Source organism: Rhinopithecus bieti, unplaced genomic scaffold, assembly GCF_001698545.2.
Source record: "Rhinopithecus bieti isolate Rb0 unplaced genomic scaffold, ASM169854v2 scaffold_55202, whole genome shotgun sequence".
In the NCBI taxonomy this organism is placed as follows: Eukaryota; Metazoa; Chordata; class Mammalia; order Primates; family Cercopithecidae; genus Rhinopithecus; species Rhinopithecus bieti.
This window is the reverse complement of record NW_016821265.1, coordinates 42,742-62,759: the sequence shown is the minus strand read 5'-3', so window position 1 is coordinate 62,759 and position 20,018 is coordinate 42,742. Positions and strand designations below refer to the sequence as shown.

The 20,018-nt window shown below is 36.2% G+C and overlaps 1 protein-coding gene across 1 annotated transcript in view; it reads right to left on the bottom strand.

Annotated features, from left to right (window-relative positions):
* Positions 1-4,813: 4,813 nt before the first annotated feature.
* LOC108520814 (dystrophin-like) overlaps positions 4,814-20,018 on the bottom strand; it is a gene marked incomplete at its 3' end in the record, with an annotated part of 50,186 nt that continues 34,981 nt past the window's right edge. The window contains exon 3 of the mRNA XM_017860358.1: positions 4,814-5,025. Within this exon, the coding sequence (XP_017715847.1) occupies positions 4,814-5,025 (212 nt within the window). The remainder of the gene's footprint in view (positions 5,026-20,018) is intronic.

Genomic DNA, 20,018 nt, shown 5'->3' with positions numbered 1-20,018 from the left:
GAAATGTTTATTTAATAATTTGAAAATTATTGAATTTCTTGCTTCAGATAGTTTTAAATATTATATAGCCAAATCAGCTAGGCTCAAACAAGATTTCACTTCTCTATTGAATTCATGTACTCTCAGCTCAGCCAAGCACAAAACAGCTAATGCTGTCACGTTTGAAAAGCTTTTATGCTGAATTTGACACAAAAGCAATCACAAAGCCGACAAAAAGGGAATTTTTGTTTCAAAAATGGAAAGGGGAAAATATAAATGAAAACTCTGAGCCTGGGAAAATCTCTCTTGACACTGGAAAAGAAAGTTTAAAATAATCAAGAAGTAATTTTTCCAAAGAATCCATTGCCAAGTTTGGACCAATCTTAAAAGCCTAGGGAACAGGTTATGAACTCAACCAAGAATCTGCCAAATGAATTAAATCCTATGATGATCACTGTTGGCGGTTTTAGGTGCCAATGGCATACTATTTTTGCCTCTTGTGAAAGTTCTAAATGGCATCATCTCTCATAGGATTCTGTCATAGCCTACTGGCAAAGATTTTGATTACAATGAAAATCTTGTATGTTTTTGCCTAACATCTGTCTTTCTATCTCAAAAGAACTTTATTGTTGTACTAGGTCCATCGAGAAGATAAAATTAAACCATGAAGCCATGTGGCTAACAAAATTAACTACTTTCTGACTTCATGTTTTGTTTTAGAAAATTAAGGGTGAAAGAAAACAATTATCAATATGTTATGGCCATCTCTTTAATGGCCTGCTAATTAATTGTTGATACTCTATGCCATCTGCATTCTGTTTTTCCACCAAATCAAGATTCTCTTGTTGCTGTTTCTTTCCACTCTGACCATGCTTTCAAGATAAACTTCTTCCACATGACATCTCCGATTTTATTTCTGTTTTGTGAATCGGTTGTTATTGTCCCCATTTATTCTCCACTCTTTCTCTCTCTCTCTCTCTCTCTCTCTCTCTCTCTCTCTCTCTCTCTCTCTCTCTTTATTTTTGAGATGGAGTCTTGCTCTGTCGCCTAGGCTGGAGTGCAGTGGCGTGCTCTTGGCTCACTGCAACCTCCGAGCCTCCCGGGTTCAAGCGATTCCCCTGCCTCAGCCTCCCGAGTGCTGGGACTATAGGCATGCAACACCACGCCAGGCTAATTTTTGTATTTTTAGTAGAGACAGGGTTTCATCACGTTGGTCAGGCCGGTCTCAAACTCCTGACCTCGTGATCTGCCCGGCTCAGCCTCCCAAAGTGCTGGGATTACAAGCATGAGCCACCGCGCCCGGCCTCTCCACTCNTTTAAAATTTAATTTACATTATGTAGACAATTAAAATATATGTAGATAAGAACTAGAAGAGATTATCAATAAAGATTAGCAATTATGAATCATTAACGTATCAAGATTTTTGGTAATTTTCTTTTTAGGTTCAGGTATGGTGACTGGCTCAAATCTTAAGAGTATAACAGTGTTGGTGGTTGGATTTGAAACATATCATTGTTGCTCACTAGTGAGAGTTAGGGTGGTCATCACTGAGGTGCTGCAAAGGAGGCTGGCTGCTGTAATCATAGCTCTCCAAGGCTGTAGATATAGCTTCGTGATTGCCTTGTGAGACTCACAGACTCTCTTGTTAATCTTAGGCACACAGACTCAGAACGAACTTACGGAGCAAGGGGGTGTTGCTTTAGTCATTTAATGCCTCCTCCTGTCTATTTTCACACTTTTTTCCTAAAAGAAAATTGTAAGTAATAAGCCAGCTAATATCACTTAGTAGTGATGACACATTCGATGTAAAGACCAGATATCCATTTTATTTGCTCTCTACCTTTTAGAAGAATTAAACATCGTCATTTCAGTAAAAATGAAATGCAGTTTGCAATTATTGTTTTATTTTTTTCATCGAAGAATATAATTTTTTTTCCCAGTATACTATTTCATTGCTTTCATTTTCTACCTGTTGGTTTATCAGTAATGTAATATAATCTTATTTGTTGATTAATAATTACATGAGTATTTTTCAGATTTGTATGAGGTTTTCTTGCTTTGTTTTAGCCACGTAGACAAGTGGAAGAGGAAGCCTGTGATGTGATCTACAAGAGTAACTGCTATGCAGTCACATCACAACTCTATCACTTTCAAAAGAAGATTCTGAACTTCTCTAGCCTTCAGTTTTCTTATCTGAAAACTAAGAATAATCAGAGTACTTTTCAAAGAAAGGTTTTGAAAGCATGAAATAAACCAATATATGTAAAGTGACTAGCATACTTTTTGACACACAACAAACATTCACTAAAAGTTATTATTAACATTAGGATTACTTTAATTTTAGCATACATCATTCAAGAAATGAATGAAAAAATTACAGCTTTGGCCATCTTTATCTGTATCGTGAACTTACATTGAATCTGCAGTAATATATATCATTAAATTCCTAAACACAGAACACAAACAAAAAATGTCAATCTCTACAGATAGTGGCTGAGCCATTTTTATGATGTAGTTTTAGACCATTCCAAAGCATTTTTTTAAATTTCAAAAGTTTGACAAAGGATAGCAATTATAATACAATTCTGGTTTTATTTTAGGTGTTTAAAACATCTTACGTGTTTTGACAATGCAATTGTTTTGTTTTCTACTTTCATATTTCCTTCTGCAGGTATTTTTGTCTCTTATTTAAAGCTACTTGCTCTTCTAAGGGCAATTAAACCCTAATCATTCTTACCATCACTTTAGAATTTTCCTAGATTAAATTTATTTCTCATTTGCCAACTACCAGAGTCCTCTTGCTGTAGTCATATCTATCACTATATGCCTCTCATCTCTCCTTCTTCTCATCTAACTCAAGGATCCAGTCCAAACTTCGTATTTTCTGCTTATACCTTCTTACCAGTTAAGTACTTTGGTTTGTGATCCAATAGATTCATAGTATCCTAAACTTATAGAGAAGAAAAAGAAGTAGCATAAATAATATGCTGACTACCTCATCAATATGACTAGAGCTTTCAAGAATAACCACGATTCTATATATTACATAGTCAGACCAGGAATTAGGAAAATGACCATTGGAAATTCCTAATTCATCTATGCTCATCCATTGAAAAAACTATTAGTGGTAACATGTGTCTCTTGAAAGAATTTTTATTCACCTAGATTTTGACTCCAACAGAGCTAATGATAAGACTGTAAAATTCTATGTGGCTTTCTAACATTCTCATCATATAAACTAAGACCTTGTCCTCGTAGCAGCTCAGGTCCCTTTGATCAAATAGCTATGACAGAGATCGGCTAAAAGCTCACTAATTCCATTAACTCTTCCTGAAATTAAATGAAGAACAAGTTCTGTGTGATGGGACGTAGTGGAAGTGATATACGTAATTTCCAGGCCTGGTCATAAAACTCCACGGATTGACTGACCACATTCTCTCTTCCTTTTCTGCAGTGGCCTTTGGCAGTGTGTTAAAAATGACAGTGTCACAAAATTGGGAAAGTCTGGGTTTCCAAGTGACCGTGTTGGGGGACAGCTCCTAAGAATGGCTTGTCAACCTCTGCTGGACTATGATATAAATAAGAAAGCAGTCTTTATTGTACTACGCTATTGAGATTTCAGAGTTTATTTCTTACTATAGTTCAGCACAGTCTAACCTGACTAATTTGGAAATGGAGGTCATTTCATCCAAGAAAACAATATGGTTTCCTTCTTAGATGACATAACCAATTTAAGAATCAGATACTGGTTTAGCAAAAGGCCTTTTCTGTCAGATAAAATATGTACAGAGGGTTTTGATCAAGTGCCCAGTCTGATCAACCTCCTAACATATTACTTCCCTGCTCAAAATACCTTAAAGCTTAACCATTGTTTAACATTTAAGGGCTTTTCAAACTAACCAGTAAATACTAAGTTTGAAGGAATTAAACGCATGCAAAGCACTATGCATGCTGCTTGGTAAAACATAGTTATTAAGCAATTTTCTTCCTTTTCCTTTTCTTTTTCTTTTATCCTGAGGAATTATAGACTTCTAAGCAGACAGATATTTGAGGAAATTTCAGAGAAAAGAGAAAGAAGGGAAGAATGAGCTGAGCAGGAGGTAAGAGAATGGGGGAAGAAAGTGAGAGTACTCTTTATTTCTGCCCAATCCTTATACCCACCCACCCCCATTTCTTGATCCAGGGCCTCCAAATAAGATATGAAAGAGTAGACTTTTTCTAGGAAGGAATTAAGCCCGAATGGTTGACTTCATGCAACTACATAAGTACGTATACCAATTTTGAAATGATCTTAAAAGATGGTGCAACAGAAAACCAGTCCACTATATCCAGATTACTAAACAAAATTAACTTTGAGATTGACATTAGCTGTCAATTTTCCTCTATTCTCTACCTTGACTCAAAAGTTTACTGGCTAGGCATGGTAGCTCATGCCTGTAATCCTAGTGCTTTGGAGGTCAAGGCAGGAGAATTGCTTGAGGTCAAGAGTTCAAGAACTCATCGCTACAGAAAATAAAAATTTCTAAAAGATTAGCCAGGCATGGTGGTACATGCCTGTCGTCCCAGCTACTAGGGAGGCTGAGGCAGGAGGATTGCTTGAGCCCCAGAGTTCAAGGCTCAGTGAGCTATGATTATGCCACTGTACTTTAGCCTGGGTGACAGTGAGACTCTGTCTCTAAGACAATAAATACAAAAAGTCTACTGTTCATTTCAGCTTTAATGTGATTTTCTGTTAATAAATTTACATTAAACATCATTAAATTACAATCCATGGTATAATTTTTATCAAGTGTAACCAGTATTTGATTTTAAAAAGGTATCTTTGATACTAACCTTGGTTTCTGTGATTTTCTTTTGGATTGCATCTATTGTATAGGGACCCTCCTTCCATGACTCAAGCTTGGCTCTGGCCTGTCCTAAGACCTGCTCAGCTTCCTCCTTAGCTTCCAGCCATTGTGTTGAATCCTTTAACATTTCATTCAACTGTTGCCTCCGGTTCTGAAGGTGTTCTTGTACTTCATCCCACTGATCCTGAATTCTTTCAACTGGAATAAAAGGAAAAATAAATATATAGTAGTAAATGCTAGTCTGGAGAAGACATTTTAAATGTACCTTCCAAACATTATTTCACATTTATGCTGCTTATTTAAAAAATTATGCATTGTGTTATTGCTAGGATGATGAAAAACATGATTCCTTACATTTTTGATGGCAAATATTAGTTTCTGTTAAATTATTTTCCTGAAGTTGACATAGAAATCAACATAAATATAAAATTTTAACTCAATTTTTGATCCCTAGAACCAAATACGAATCATCTTTTAGGAAAGTACTACAGCAGAATATCCATATCCCCTTATCCTTGCCACTTCAGCACCCATCAGCCTGATTTCCCAGTGCCAGCATTGGCATTTCATTGCCTGAAGGCTTTCTGTTGCCACAAGAGTTTGCTTTGCCATCCATGTGGCAGGCTAGACATACCAGGCAATTGATGCCTCCCCTCCAACCCCCAGAGGCAGCCTGTAAATAACGACTAATTGTAGGAATCGGGATATTGATACACTAGCTCCCTTGATGCTAGGGGAAATAACTCTGAGGCATGTATTTTACAAGGGTTTCAGAGTTTCCCAAGGGATAAAGCTCCAGTAGCCCACAACAGCAGCTGGCTTGATAATGCACCACTCTTCACTGGCTGCCTTGCCTTACCTGTCTCAATTTTCCACTCTTCTACTGATTTATTTACTTCCCAAATAAATCACTTGCTCTTAAAACCTTTTCCAAGGGTCTTCTTCTGAGTGAACCCAAGGGAAGATAAGTGTATTAGAAACTTCTTTTTTTTTTTTTGAGATGGAGTTTTGCTCTTGTAACCCAGGCTGGAGTGCAATGGTGCAATCTTGGCTCACTGCAACCTCTACCTCCCGGGTTCAAGCTATCCTCCTGTCTCAGCCTCCCGAGTAGCAGGAACTACAGGCGTGTGCCATCATGCCCAGCTTTTTTTTTTTTTTTTTTTTTTTTTTTTTTTTTTTTTTTTTTTTTTTTTTTTTGTATTTTTAATAGAGACAGGATTTCACCATGTTGGCTGGGCTGGTTTTGAACTCCTGACCTAAGGTGATCCACCCACCTCGGCCTCCCAAAGTGCTGGGATTACAGGTGTGAGCCACAGCGCCCAGCCAACTTTTTTTAACAATACCTAAGAATTCACGCTGGGTACATTTTGTAAGACTGGCTTATATTGAAGCTATCATTGGTATCACTGGAAGTGTAAGAGGGAGGTGCTGTATAGATTCTACTCTGAAACATGTTCTGTACGAATATTAAAATAAACACGATTACGTTATTTTATCTATACAATTTCTCTAAGCTGGATTTATGAAATAAAAATAATACAGAAAACAAGTAATAAAACTGCCATCTAATTTATCCCTTAAGCATGAAACCTGACAGACATTCTAGATTCTTTCCTAAGTGTCAACCAACACCTCATATAGTTACAAATTTCTCTCATATATAACTTCTTTCTTCTTTCTATTGGCACTGCAAACCTCTATCATTTTTTGCCCTCACATCCATAAGAGGCTCTATATCATCCTCCCAGACTCAAATCTCTGTTTTAGAACGTAAATTCTACCCTATAGAAAGATTAAAACTAACATAAATCTGATCACTGTACTCCCTCATAAAAAAAACCCTTCAATGTTTCCACACTGTCTTCTGGAATATTTTAGCTGGACATACATGTTCTTCTGTGATTTTGCCTAGGTAATCTGGGAGGTTTATCTACAAAGGAACAAGTCACAAGATAATCAGGATATAAGAAACCATCACAGATAATACAAGAACCTTGCAGCAGTAGAGCTGTTACTACATCTAGGCCCAAGGGATGAGGGGAGGGAAAAGTGGCCAGAAGCAGAGAATCGTAATGAGAAAGCACTTTGAGAAGAGCAATAACATTTTGTCAAGGGACATAGTCAGCCTGTGGCAACCTCAAAGGGAAGGAATTAGGAGAATAAATATCTTGACCTCACTTTACCTCCTGTCTTCAATTTCCTTCTAGGGCTCTTGGGTGCCTAAACCAACTGGAATCCAAAGGGCATGGGAGCCCAATGATGACACAGGTCAGCCTCCCAGAATAAAGAGCAAGGGAGAGAAGGTCAAAGAATGGGTACAGATGGACAAACAAAATGTATATGGCACAGAACTATAAAACTATGTTTCTTATTTTGTTATGGAAGTAAAGTCCTTTTTAATTAACCCTGTTGCCTCCACAAAGTTATGTGAAGTTATAAGTTAAAGAAATACTTGAGATGGCCAGGTGCGTTGGCTCACGCCTGTAATCCCAGCACTTTGGGAGGCCAAAGAGGGTGGATCACAAGGTCAGGAGTTCGAGACCAGCTTGACCAACATGGTGAAACCTCGTCTCTACTAAAAACACAAAATTTAGCACGTGTCTATAATCTCAGCTACTCAGGAGGCTGAGGCAGGAAAATCACTTGAACCTGGGAGGCGGAGGTTGCAGTGAGATGAGATCATGCTGCTGCACTCCAGTCTGGGTGACAGAGCAAGACTCCATCTCAAAATAAATAAATAAAAGAAATACTTGAGACAGTTTGTAAATAAGCATCAGGATTAGATAGACCCCACAAAACTAGTAATCGTGACATGAAATCTAAAACATAGTCCCCAGAATAATTAAAACTGAGTAAGTGGCACACATTATAGACTACTGTGTTTTGTTTTTTTTTTTTTTTTTTAAATCAGGTTTATTTCTGTTTGGGTGTTTACTATGTATTGCAAAACTAGTCGACAGAGAAAAAAAAAGCAAAGCCTCAAATGCAAGCGCATTCTCATTTATATGGCACATAGACTGAGCCCAACACGGGGCTGGGAATGGACTCCTGGTAAATACAACATATAGAGAATAAATAAAACACAAAGAGAAAATAAGATGAATGAAAGACTAGAGAAGGAAGAGGAATAGCAAGAAAGTATACTATTATAGAACATGGAAAAGAAAGATTTTGGGAGACACAAAACAATGGCGTTCAAAGATTAGAGAGAGACTTACGGTTAAACAGAGGTTGACATGTTAACGGAAGTTGCAATATAATATGTCGACTAGTTTTGCAATACATAGCAAACACCCAAACAGAAATAAACCTGATTAAAAAAAAACAGTAGTCTATAATGTGTGCCACTTACTCAGTTTTAATTATTCTGGGGACTATATTTTGATTTCATGTTGTATTGTTGCAATTATCTTCATTTAACAGATGAGGAAATAAAGACAGTGTTAAATAACTGGTCTAAGGTCATATAGATAGTGACTGTTGGAGCCAACACTTGAATTCAAGAAGTTAGACCCCAAAGCCCATGCCAAAAGTATCCATTGGCTTTGGTCATATGAAATTCCCTGAAGACCATACACAAAATGATTTCAGTGCAGTGGTAGAAATCTTATTGTAGGAGATTAACAAATATCTATGAAAAGGTAAAGACAGTAAATTGTAGACTATCCAACCATAGATCATTATAAGTAGGAAGTCAGAGGGGAGTTTGGTGTCAAGAGAAGTTTTCCCCAAATATGGAAAACTTGTGTATGAATATAGGTATTGATGGTGGAAAATGGTCAAAAGACAAAGATGATGCCAGATGGAAGAAAAGTCCCTGAGAAGGTGAGTGTATTGAACATTAACTAACTACCTCCTTNTTTAACTGGGGTATCTAGATAAATACACTTAATGCTTATATCACCTTGGAGGAGGTCCTACATAAAAAATTTCCAAAGCCCATAGAACCAAAACTTACCAAAAACGTTATGGCATTTAGACAACATTATTCTGTGAGCCTTATGGGTAGGAAGGGATTTTTGCCACCATATGCTTACCTCTTTCTATTCAATTTCTTTATATTATAAATACATAAATGAAATTGACATTCAAAAAGAGAGACATTTGGGGACAAAATTATCCCAGGACATTCACATATAGCGTGGCCTTGCCTGGTTACATCCACGGTTTAAGATATATTCTATTCTTTTTCCCTTTTAAGTAGATCTTTGATAACGGAACACGCACTCAAATGTCATCATCACATATAAAGACTTCCCCTGCTTTCATATGCAGCCATTTTCTCTCAACACTTTGTTAAGATTTTAAAACTTGTACCGTGTACTACTATGATTTACATTTTTACATTTTACATTTTTGTCTCTGACTCTAGACAGTGTCCTTGCCTCAAAGACAAGGACAGAATCTGTAGAAGATGCTGTCGGGGCCCATCTATCTGCCGTTGGCACTCATCATTCAAGTATATGCCAGCAGTGTCCTAGTACAAGCATTTGCTCTACTGCAAACCTGAGAGATTTTCCTCAGTTTGCTAGGTGCATTGGTCAGAAGTGCTGGAAAGTTAATGTACCAGGCAGCATTTAGCCAATGATGGATAAGAGTCGGAATAGTTAACCCTGGTTCCTTGCCCTTACCCACTTGTGGCTGACAACTTTGAGGCCTGTTGTTTGTTTGTTTGTTTACTATCTCCCAGAGATCCTTCATCAGGATCAAACCCCAGTGGCCCAAAGCAATAACTTGTTCCATAACTGGCTTAATTATTGGCTTCTTTCATTTCTTATCTCATTGTCCCACTCTCCTACTGGTACTTCCCGAGATCACATTACAAACAAACCACTTTCACCATTAATCATTGTTTAAAGGTCTGTTTCTGAAAGAAGCTAGCCTAAGTTAGTATTTTATCCATTAAAAAAATCCTTTTCTGGCAAAGTGGAAGAAGCTAGAAAATAAAAATAAAGTAAAAAGTAAAAATTTAAAACATCCTCAATGCACAAACTAGTGTTCGGCATTTGGAATACCTTCAATAAATGTCTGTCAAATGGGTTGTACATGTAGATTATTTCCATTATCCCCACTTTCTCTTTATAATGATATAAAAATGCCATTTGTAAAGTTAACCTTTGCCCAGCATCTTCAGTCTTCCTTCTTAAGTAACCACTGTTTGTCACATTTCAAGTTTTCATAATTTGAAAATGGACTCAAGACTTTCACATTTCCTTCCTTATTTTCCTCTCACTCCTCTGCTGATGATCTCTATTCCAGGCAAACAAATGTCCTCTGAATTTCCTTTGTTTCTTATTTAATGCCTTTGTATCAACTACACTTGTTTGTATAAAACATCTTTAATGTCATGTTTACTTGTAGAATATCTGTGCCTTATATAAAATCCATAAATTAAAAGATATGGGAGGGTCAAAGAATTCTGTAAGCCAAAACTAATCAATGACCTCTCTTTCCCTAACTTTCTTAAAATAACTATAGGTTAGAGAGAATCTGTTGGCATATCATATTGCCTGTGTCTATCTTCTTAACCAAATTGTAGATAAATAATTTAGAAACGTCCCTCTATATATTGAAGCCAGTGGATTAGGGTCTCCCACATGACCTAGGGAGACACCAGCTGGCATGGATAAGGGAGTGGTTGCACCATACCTCCCTTACTCCCAGCAGTGAAGCTTGCAGCAACAAAAGTGACTCCTTACTTCTCCTTAAGGAGAAGAGAGCAAAGAGTAAAGAAGACTTTGTCTTGCATCTTGGATATCAGCTCAGCCACAGTAGGATAGGGTATGGGCAGAGTCATGAGGCCCCCATTCCAGGCCAATATCACAAATGAACTTAGATGCAAAAATTCTCAATGAAATACTAGTGAACCATATTTAATATTTTATTAGAAGGGTTATTCACAATGACCAAGAGGGATTTATCCCTGGGATAGAAGGTTGTTTCAATATATGCGAATTAATAAATGTGATTCAACATATAACAGAATGAAGTACAAAAACCATATGATCATTTTAATAAATGCAGAAAGAGCATTTGACAAAATTCAACATCCTTTCATGAGAAAAACTCTTAGCAAATTAGGTATAGAAGAAATGTTCTTCAAAAGAATAAAAGCCATAAATCACAAGCCCACAGCTAACATCATGCACAACAGTAAAACGTAGAAGGCTTTTTCTCTAAGATCAGGAGCAAGACAAAGATGCCCACTTTCACCACCCTTGTTTAACTTAGTACTGGGAGTCCTAGCCAGAGCAATTAGGCAGGAGAAAGAAATAAAAGGCAACCAAACTGAAAAGGATGAAGTAAAATTGCCCCTTCTTGCTGATGACATAATCTTATACAGAAAATCCTAAGGACTCTACTGAAAACTGTTAGAATTCATACACAAGTTTAATCAAGTTGCAGGATACAAAATCAACTTACAAAAATCAGTAGCAATAACAATTGTTATTGTTTGTACAATAACAACAAATTGTCTAAAATAGAAATTAAGGAAACAATCCCACTTATAATAGCATGAAAAAATATTTGGAGTGAATTTAACCAAGAAAGTGAAAGATCTGTATGTTGAAACTATAAAACACTATAAAACACTGATGAAAATTGAAGATGACACAAATAAATGGAAATATTTTTATGATCATAAATTGGAAGAATATTGTTAAAATGTCCATACTACATAAAGCAATCTAAAGATTTAACACAATACCTAACAAAATCTGTATATCATTCTTTATAGATTTTTTTTTTTAAATCCTAAAATTTGCATGGAACCACAAAAGACCCTGGATAGCCGAAGCTATCTTTACTAAAAAGAATAAAACTGGAAGTATCTCACGATTGGATTTCAAAATGTATTACAAAGCTATAATAATCAAAACAGCATGGCAAGTACATAAAAACAGACCAATGGAATAAGGTAGAGAGGACTAAAATAAACCTACACACTTTTGATAGATTAATTTTGATAAAGGTAACAAGAACACACAATAGGGAAAGGACAGTCTCTTCAAAAAACGGTATTGGGAAAACTGAATGTTCACATACAGAAGAATGAAACTGGACCCTTATCTCACCCCTTATACAAGAATCAACTCAAAATGGTTTAAGGTCTTAAATGTAAGACCTGAAACTAAAAACTACAGAAACATAAGAGAAAAGCTCCATGACATTGGTCTAGACAGTGGTTTCTTGCGTATGACCCCCAAAACACAGTCAATCAAAACAAAATTGACAAATAAGATTACATCAAACTGAAAAGCTTTGCACAGCAAAGGGAACAACTAATAGAATAAAGAGACAACCCTCAGATTGGGAGAAGATATTTGCAAATCATACATTAGATAAGGTGCCAATATCCAAAATATACAAGGAACTCAAGCTACTCAATAACAAGAAAGCAAATAACTCTAATAAAAAATGGGCAAAAATATGAATAGACATTTCTCAAAAGAAGACAGACAGCATATATATATATATAGATATATATAATACTCAACATCTCTAATCATCAAAAAATGCAAATTAAAATCACAATGAGATATCACCTCATACCTTTTGGATTGACTATTATCAAAAAGATGAAAGATAACAAGTGTTGATGGGGCTATGGAGAATAAGGAAACCTTATCCACTCTTGGTAGTATTGTAAATTAGTAACGGCCTCCATAAAGACAGTATGAATGTTCCTCAAAATAATAAAAGTAGAATGACCATATGTTCCAGAAATCCCACTTCTGGGTACATACTCAAAAGAAAAGAAGGGAGTATATTGAAGAGCTTTCTGCACTCTCATATTGTTGTAGCACTGTTCACAACAGGCAAGATTTGGAAGCAAGCTAACTGTCCATCAACATGCAAATGGATAAAGAAAACGTGGCTCATACAAACAATGCACTACTATTTAGCAATAAAAAAGAATTATATCCTGTCATTTGCAACATCTTGGATGGAACTGGAGGTCATTACATTAAATGAAATAAGCCAGTCACAGAACAAAAATCATTGCATGTTCTCACTTATTTGTGGGATCTAAAAATTAAAACTATTGAACTCATGGAGACAGAGAACAAAAGGATGGTTACCAGAGGCTACAAAGGGTAGTGTGGGGGTAGGGGATAGATGGGGATTGTTAGTGAGTACAAAAAATAGTTAGAAAGAATGAATAAGACCTAGTATTTGATAGTGCAGCAGGGGGACTATAGTCAATAATAATTTAATTGTACATTTAAAAAATAACTAAAAGTACAATTACATCGTTTGCAGCACAAAGGATAAACGTTTGAGGGGATGGATACCTCATTCTTCATGATGTGCTTGTTTCACATTACATGCCTATATCCAAACACCTCATGTACCCCATAAATATATACACCTACTATGTACCTCAAAAAATTAAAAATAAAAAAATTGTTTTAAAAACCCAGGAAATTCTGTCATTTGGAATAATAAGGATGAGCCTGGAGGACATTAGGTTAAGTGAAATAAACTTGGCACAGAGACACACATATCATATAATCTCATTTGTATGTGGAATCTTAAAAAGTTGAACTCATAGAAATAGAGAGTATTATGGAGGTGATCAAAAGCTGCAGTGGTGGGTGGATGGAAAAATGAGAGACGTTTGTCAATGGGTACAAAGTTCCAGTTACACAGGAGGAATAAGTTCTGGTGTTCTTTTGCACAGCACAGGGACTATAGCTAATATTGTCATACTGAATATTTCAAAATAGCTAAAAAGGAGGATTTTAAATATTCTCACCACAAAAATGATAAGTATTTGAGGTGATAGATATGCTAATTAGCCTGATTTGATTATTCCACAATGTATATATATGGATTGAAACATCACATTGTACCCCATAATATAGTTATTTGTCAATTAAAAATGAAATAAACTTTTTAAAATGAATATTATTTGAGTTGTAATTCCACTCCCAGGTGTATATTCAACAGAAATGCATAGTTATTAATACATTCACCAAAAACCATGTACTAGACTGTTGGTAGCACGGCTATGGATTGCAGAATTATTGACAGCAATTTCCTCATGTTGGAAACTACCCAAAGTCTCATCTATATCAACATGTGTAAATACATTGTGGTATCAATAGAATATTATTCAGAAAGAAAAATGAACAATCTACAACTACATACAATAATATGGATGAATCTCACAAACATATTGTTGAGGGGAAAAATACAGCCACAGACAAGTAGATTTGACTGTTCGATTCCTTTATATAATACCCCAAAACAGGAAAAAGTAATAGAAAACTTTTGAAGTAAGGATAGTAGTCACCCTTGTGAAATGTTCATTACTGGAAGAGACATGAAGGTGGATCCTGAGCTTCTGGTTATATTATATTATGTTTCTTGATTTGGATGCTATTTACACAGTTGCATTCAATTTATAGAAATTCACTGTTCTGCATATGGCTAGCCAGTTCTCCCAGCACCATTTATTAAAGAGGGAATTTGACTTGTGAAATATATTCTACATACAACTTTGGACAATTCATCTTTTTTAAAAAAGGTGTCACCTGCGAAATATGTGTCATTTTGGCTGCTGTGAATAATAAAAGATGCAATCATTCTGCGACAAACACAATACGATTTTGACTGTACACTGATGTGACAAAGAACATTTCAGAAATTCTTATTGGACGGTGAACTGGACTAGATTCACAGACACACATCAGTGCATACAGACGAATCAAGCAGCTATTCTGCTATTTAATAAAAGAAACAAAGCAGTACAATTGATTGTTATAGTAGTTCCAAGAGTAGACCCTGCAGAAATATATACAAAAGACAGTTTTAGAAGTTTTAAATGTATTTCATTTTGTCAAGGAATGAAAGCAAATGTAAAATCTGAAGATCATCAAAGTGAAGCTGTTATCTTAAAAGTGGATCAGTGTGGTAGTCTGACATCATATAGACCTGGTAATTGTCCATAATTGAGCATCAATTTATACTACAGAATTTTACCACACTTGCGACACTTCACCCAGGAGATTGATAGATCAAAAATATATTATGGCAATGTATTTGGCCACTAGAGCCCATATTGTTAGATTTACATTTATACCAAATTCATCTGACATACAAAAGTGAAATAATAAAATGTATGCACATAAACCCAGATAATCTGTGCATGTTTGTAACTGAAGAGCTACCCAAATGTACACATTATTTTTTTTTTTCTCGCAGAGGTCCATCGTGGAAAGCTTCTCAGCTGATTTGTGCAGCAAATAGATGTCGGGTAATAAAGGGAAATAAATAACCAATGCTAAGACTCAGGATGACAGACTGAGACCCAGCATGTGTCCTGATTTACGAACCTCCAGAAGTGTCAAATTGGAAACTCAGCAATCATGTCAAGAACCACAATATTGCAGAGAAAGAAACAGTTCAGTTGATTGAATAGTAACCAATCTCTCACTCCAAGTTTTTTTAAACTAGCTATGTTTAATTATCGAGATACATTCTTGACTGATATAAATTCCCACAACATCTCTCTTAGGGAGAAATGTTATTTATACACAGGAAATGACTACCTTTTGAATATACACTGCTGCAGAACAAAGAATGGTTCTGTTGCAATTTCTGTACTGAGTGCACAGCACAAGAATTAGAAGGTTGTGTAACTGATTTTTAGAAAGCGACTTTGACTAGCAGTTAGTCTTGTGTTATAATCCTGGATTTGTGATGAAATAGCTGATTTAAATGGGAAAAGTTGATTTGCCATGATCTCAGTTTCCCCAACTCTCAAACTGAAATAATGACAACTGCAGAACCACAGAATTACTGTGAAGATAAAATTCAATAATGAATAATAGCATAAACGATCCTACTAAAGTGAGGTGCTATTGCTTCTCTGTATAGACAAGACTGAACAATGAATTATAGTTATCAACAAACATTCATGATCTGCGAGGGAGTGCACACTATGGATCTCATTGACCCCACAGAGTACGCCAGAGTTCTAGGTAGAAAATGCCAAGCTGAAAGGCTTAAATTGCAGGTAAATCTTTTGAGGTCATTTGAGTGAGTGAAGAGTCACAGATATGTTTAAGTGTGGGCAACTCTAAAGGAAAAATGATCCCAATTGCAGTTAAGACAAAGATTTCTAAACTATTTGTTGGGATCAGGAAAAAGGTAGAAATAGCAATAGACTGTTCTCTGAGGCTAAAACCATCAAAAACTGTTAAGCATGATCAAGAATGAAGCTGAAAACAAGGAAACCACCATTATTGTAACCTTGTACAAAGTTAGGATACAACTATACCTAGAGTAATGTAAGCATAATTCAATGTTTGACATACAAAGGCATATAAGGAAATGAGAAAAGTCCAAATAATAACAAAAATTATAAGGAATACTAAGATATGTCCCTTCTACTTCCACAAGGCATTTAAACAGCGTTCTGTGGAAGACCTATCTATAGTTAAGCTTTGCAAAAGAAGGTTCAACTCAAACCCACGAAGAGGAAAAAACATATATGCTAACCATGTAGCTAGTATGAATGGGCATTTGCTTCACTTAGATATAGAAGGGGAGGAATGTGGTTGTTTTACACATAGAGAATAAAGTATCTGAGATGTAACAGATCAAAAAGCTAAAAAGAGAGGGGAGTTATTGGCACACGAATAAATCCTCGCCACTGTGATGACCAAGTTGCTTTTTCTCTAAATCCCGAAAAGCTAGAATGCAGAAACAGCCAAGTATTTTGGTTAAGTTCATGGAAGACAGACCCAGAACAAATGACTAAATTTTAAAATTTTATAATATTAGCCTAACATTTAAGGTTAGTTAGCAACATGGAAAAGATCAATAGTTTAATGCTATTTTTGCACAGTTTACTCCTCTATTATATGGGGATACTAATAACAAGAAGATTAACAATCTAGAAAGATGAAAGGAAATAACGTACACAAGGCATGGAGAAAAATATCTGACCCCTAGACAGCTCTCAATTATGGGGGCATAAATAGGCAATCATGTACTTTTGTAACACTGTTGGACTTTTCCGGGGCTTCTTAAATCCTGAGTCATAAAGCAAAGGAGGATACATTGGATGATCCCTGGGGATGCCGCAAGCTCTAACAGTTTGTGAAATATGTTTCTTGATGCCTCTGTCAGAGTTGAAAGCTCACCTTACAAGGCTTTTGTGAAGAACTCACCCAGCCCACTGCCTAGATGAACAAATAACATATCAACAGCCATATTGTTCCCCTGGATGGACCTTTGGTATATTTCAACTTGGCAAGCTTATGGTCATATATTCAGTCATGCTACATGTCAGTTAAAGGAAACTCAAGCCAACCTAAACAATGTTCCCTCCTGTCTGAGCCAAGGATATTGTTTTTGTATCTTAAGAGAGGCATGTGTCACGTAGGCATACCCATTCATCGAAACTCATTTCATAATACACGAGATTTACACATTTTAGTCTATACAAATTTTGCCACAAACAAACAAACAAAAGAAATGTGAACAAATATTGAGCTCTGGTTAATGACATGCACGTTGAAGAACTTAGGGGTAAAGGGAACTGATGTCACCAACTTAGTTTGAAGGGCATCAGAAAATAATAGGGGTTGGCGGGTAGAGAAAGGAATGAAGTGATACAACAAAATCTAGAGAGTGGGTTCATGAGCACTCACTGTACAACTCTTTTAGCTTTCTGTGTATTTGAAAATTTTTAAAACAGAATGTTAGATAAAATGTTCTCTCGGCTGGGCATGGTGGCTCACACCTGTAATCCCAGCACTTTGGGAGGCTGAGGTGAATGGATCATGAGGTCAGGAGTTCAAGATCAGTCTGGCCAAGATGGTAAAACCTTGCCTCTACTAAAAATACAAAAATTAGCCAGGTGCAGTGGCAGGCACCTGTAATCCCAGCTACTCAGGAGGCTGAGGCAGGAGAACTGCTTGAACCCGGGCAGCAGAGGTTGCAGTGAGCCGAGATCACGCCACTGCACTCCAGCCTGGGCAACAGAGTGAGATTCTGTCTCAAAAAAAAAAAAAAAAAAAAGTTATCTCATAGAAAACACAAAGCAGCATATTATTTAAACAGTTTTCTGAATCACTAACACCACTTTCCAATGAAGAAAAAAATACCATCTGTGGGATATGGAAGTTTAAAGATACTAAACAGAACTTACAGGAGTGGAAATGGCAAAACGTTTTGCTCAAAGTCACAATGTGTATGAAGAGGAGTTGGAAGTGGAATTCAGGCAGGTCTCTTAATTTTCTAATCAACAGACTGTCAAAGACCAGATTACCTCCTTAAAAGTATGCTGAACATTCTAATAGAGAAAATGAGTTAACCTTCTAAAGAAAACTCATTCTCCTGTTTTGGTAATAAAACATAGGAAAGTATGTATTGCTTCCCATACTGAAAGATGAGTTGGGTGAAAGGAGGATTGGGTTTTTGCCACTGGTTGGAGGATAATAGATTATGAAAAAATATCAACATCCAGTCATAATGAAACATGTAAGTTGTTTTATTAATTAAATAGGTGAACCTCAAAATGCGATATTATTTGATAACATTAAAATGAACCTCTTTTTTTTTCAAAAAAATGGCTTCTCTTTTGGGGTGTTGGAAACTATTGGTTAAGATGAAAGTCTGAAGTTAGGAGAAAAGTTTGATGTATATCTATGCAAAAATATTTCAGTTTATCATCTTAGGCCACTTACAAGTCACAGAAAAGAAACTATCTAGATGTGATACAGGCCTAACATTATCATTGGATGGTCCACTGGTCCAGTATCTCAGTCATTAACTAATTAAGTGCCAAATGCAGCAAATAAAGTACTAACAACTCAAAAGTGTTCAGCAAGAGTTCATTAAAGTGAAACTAAAGGGGACCATTATAACTCTGGCACCATAGATTTATTACCATGTCACTAGCATGCAATGCACACAATAAAACTCATTCATCACTGTAAATTTGCACATCAAATTTGATGCATTTGTTGGAATACAAATATTTTAAAATCATGTAGAATAAAAGCATTTTTTTTCTCCCTTAGCACACATTGAATTTCATCTCTACACCTTGCCACTTAAACTTTTACTTGATGAGTGCAGAAAATGGAAATTAACTCTGAAAATCAAAGTGGCCTCACTCTTATTTTGACAAGTATACTCCACCATCCAGCTATTCAAGTTAAGAAATAAAAATACATGGAAAACAATTTATTGAACGGAAACTATGGCTAAAAAGCAAAATTCCATACATTGTCTACTGACAGAACTTTCCTGTATTTCAATTCTTTCTTACCTCCTTCTCTTCAGATTTATGTGTCCCTCCTACCCATGCCTAATTCCCTCCCTGTACTCAATGTTCCAGTCTCTTCCATCTTCTGTGAGAAGTGATTCCATTTTTTACTCCTCCTATGTCTTCAGTCTCCGTCTACAACCATGTTTCTTTTAAGAAGAAACAACCAAAACCAGCCAAACAAAAGACAAAAGAGTATTTGCTTTGGTCCGACAACCCACCCGTACCCCCTTATGGAAACCCTATGTCTTCCTTCTTTGTGGGAGAGTGGTTTATACCAGTGCTACGTAAAGGATGGCTTGTGTATGAGCAGCATCAGCATCACCTGATAACTTGTTAGAAATGCAGAATCCCAGGCTCCACTCTAGAGCTAATGAATCAAAATCTGCATTTTAAAATCAGATTTTTCAGGTGATTACATTTTGAGACACAATAGTCTATAACCACTATTTCCATACCCACACCTCACATACACTTCTAAACCATTACATTTTGGCTTTCGCCACTGAAATTACTTTTGTAGATGATAGCAGTGACCTTAAAGTTGCTACAGTATTGGAGAGTCTAAAGTCTTTATGTTTCAGATATCCCTTCAGTACTTGCCAATTGACGAACCCTCTTTGAAACTCTCTCTTTTGATTAATATGGAAGATTCCTTCTTGGATTTTATTCTGCCTATGTGGCCACTCCTTCGTCTCTTCGGCCTGTTCCTTAAATGTTGCTATTCCCTAGGGGGTCTCTCTTTGATTTTTTAATTAATTAATTAATTTATTTTTTATTATACTTTAAGTTCTAGGGTACATGTGCATAACGTGCAGGTTTGTTACATATGTATACTTGTGCCATGTTGGTGTGCTGCACCCATCAACTCGTCAGCACCCATCAATTCATCATTTATATC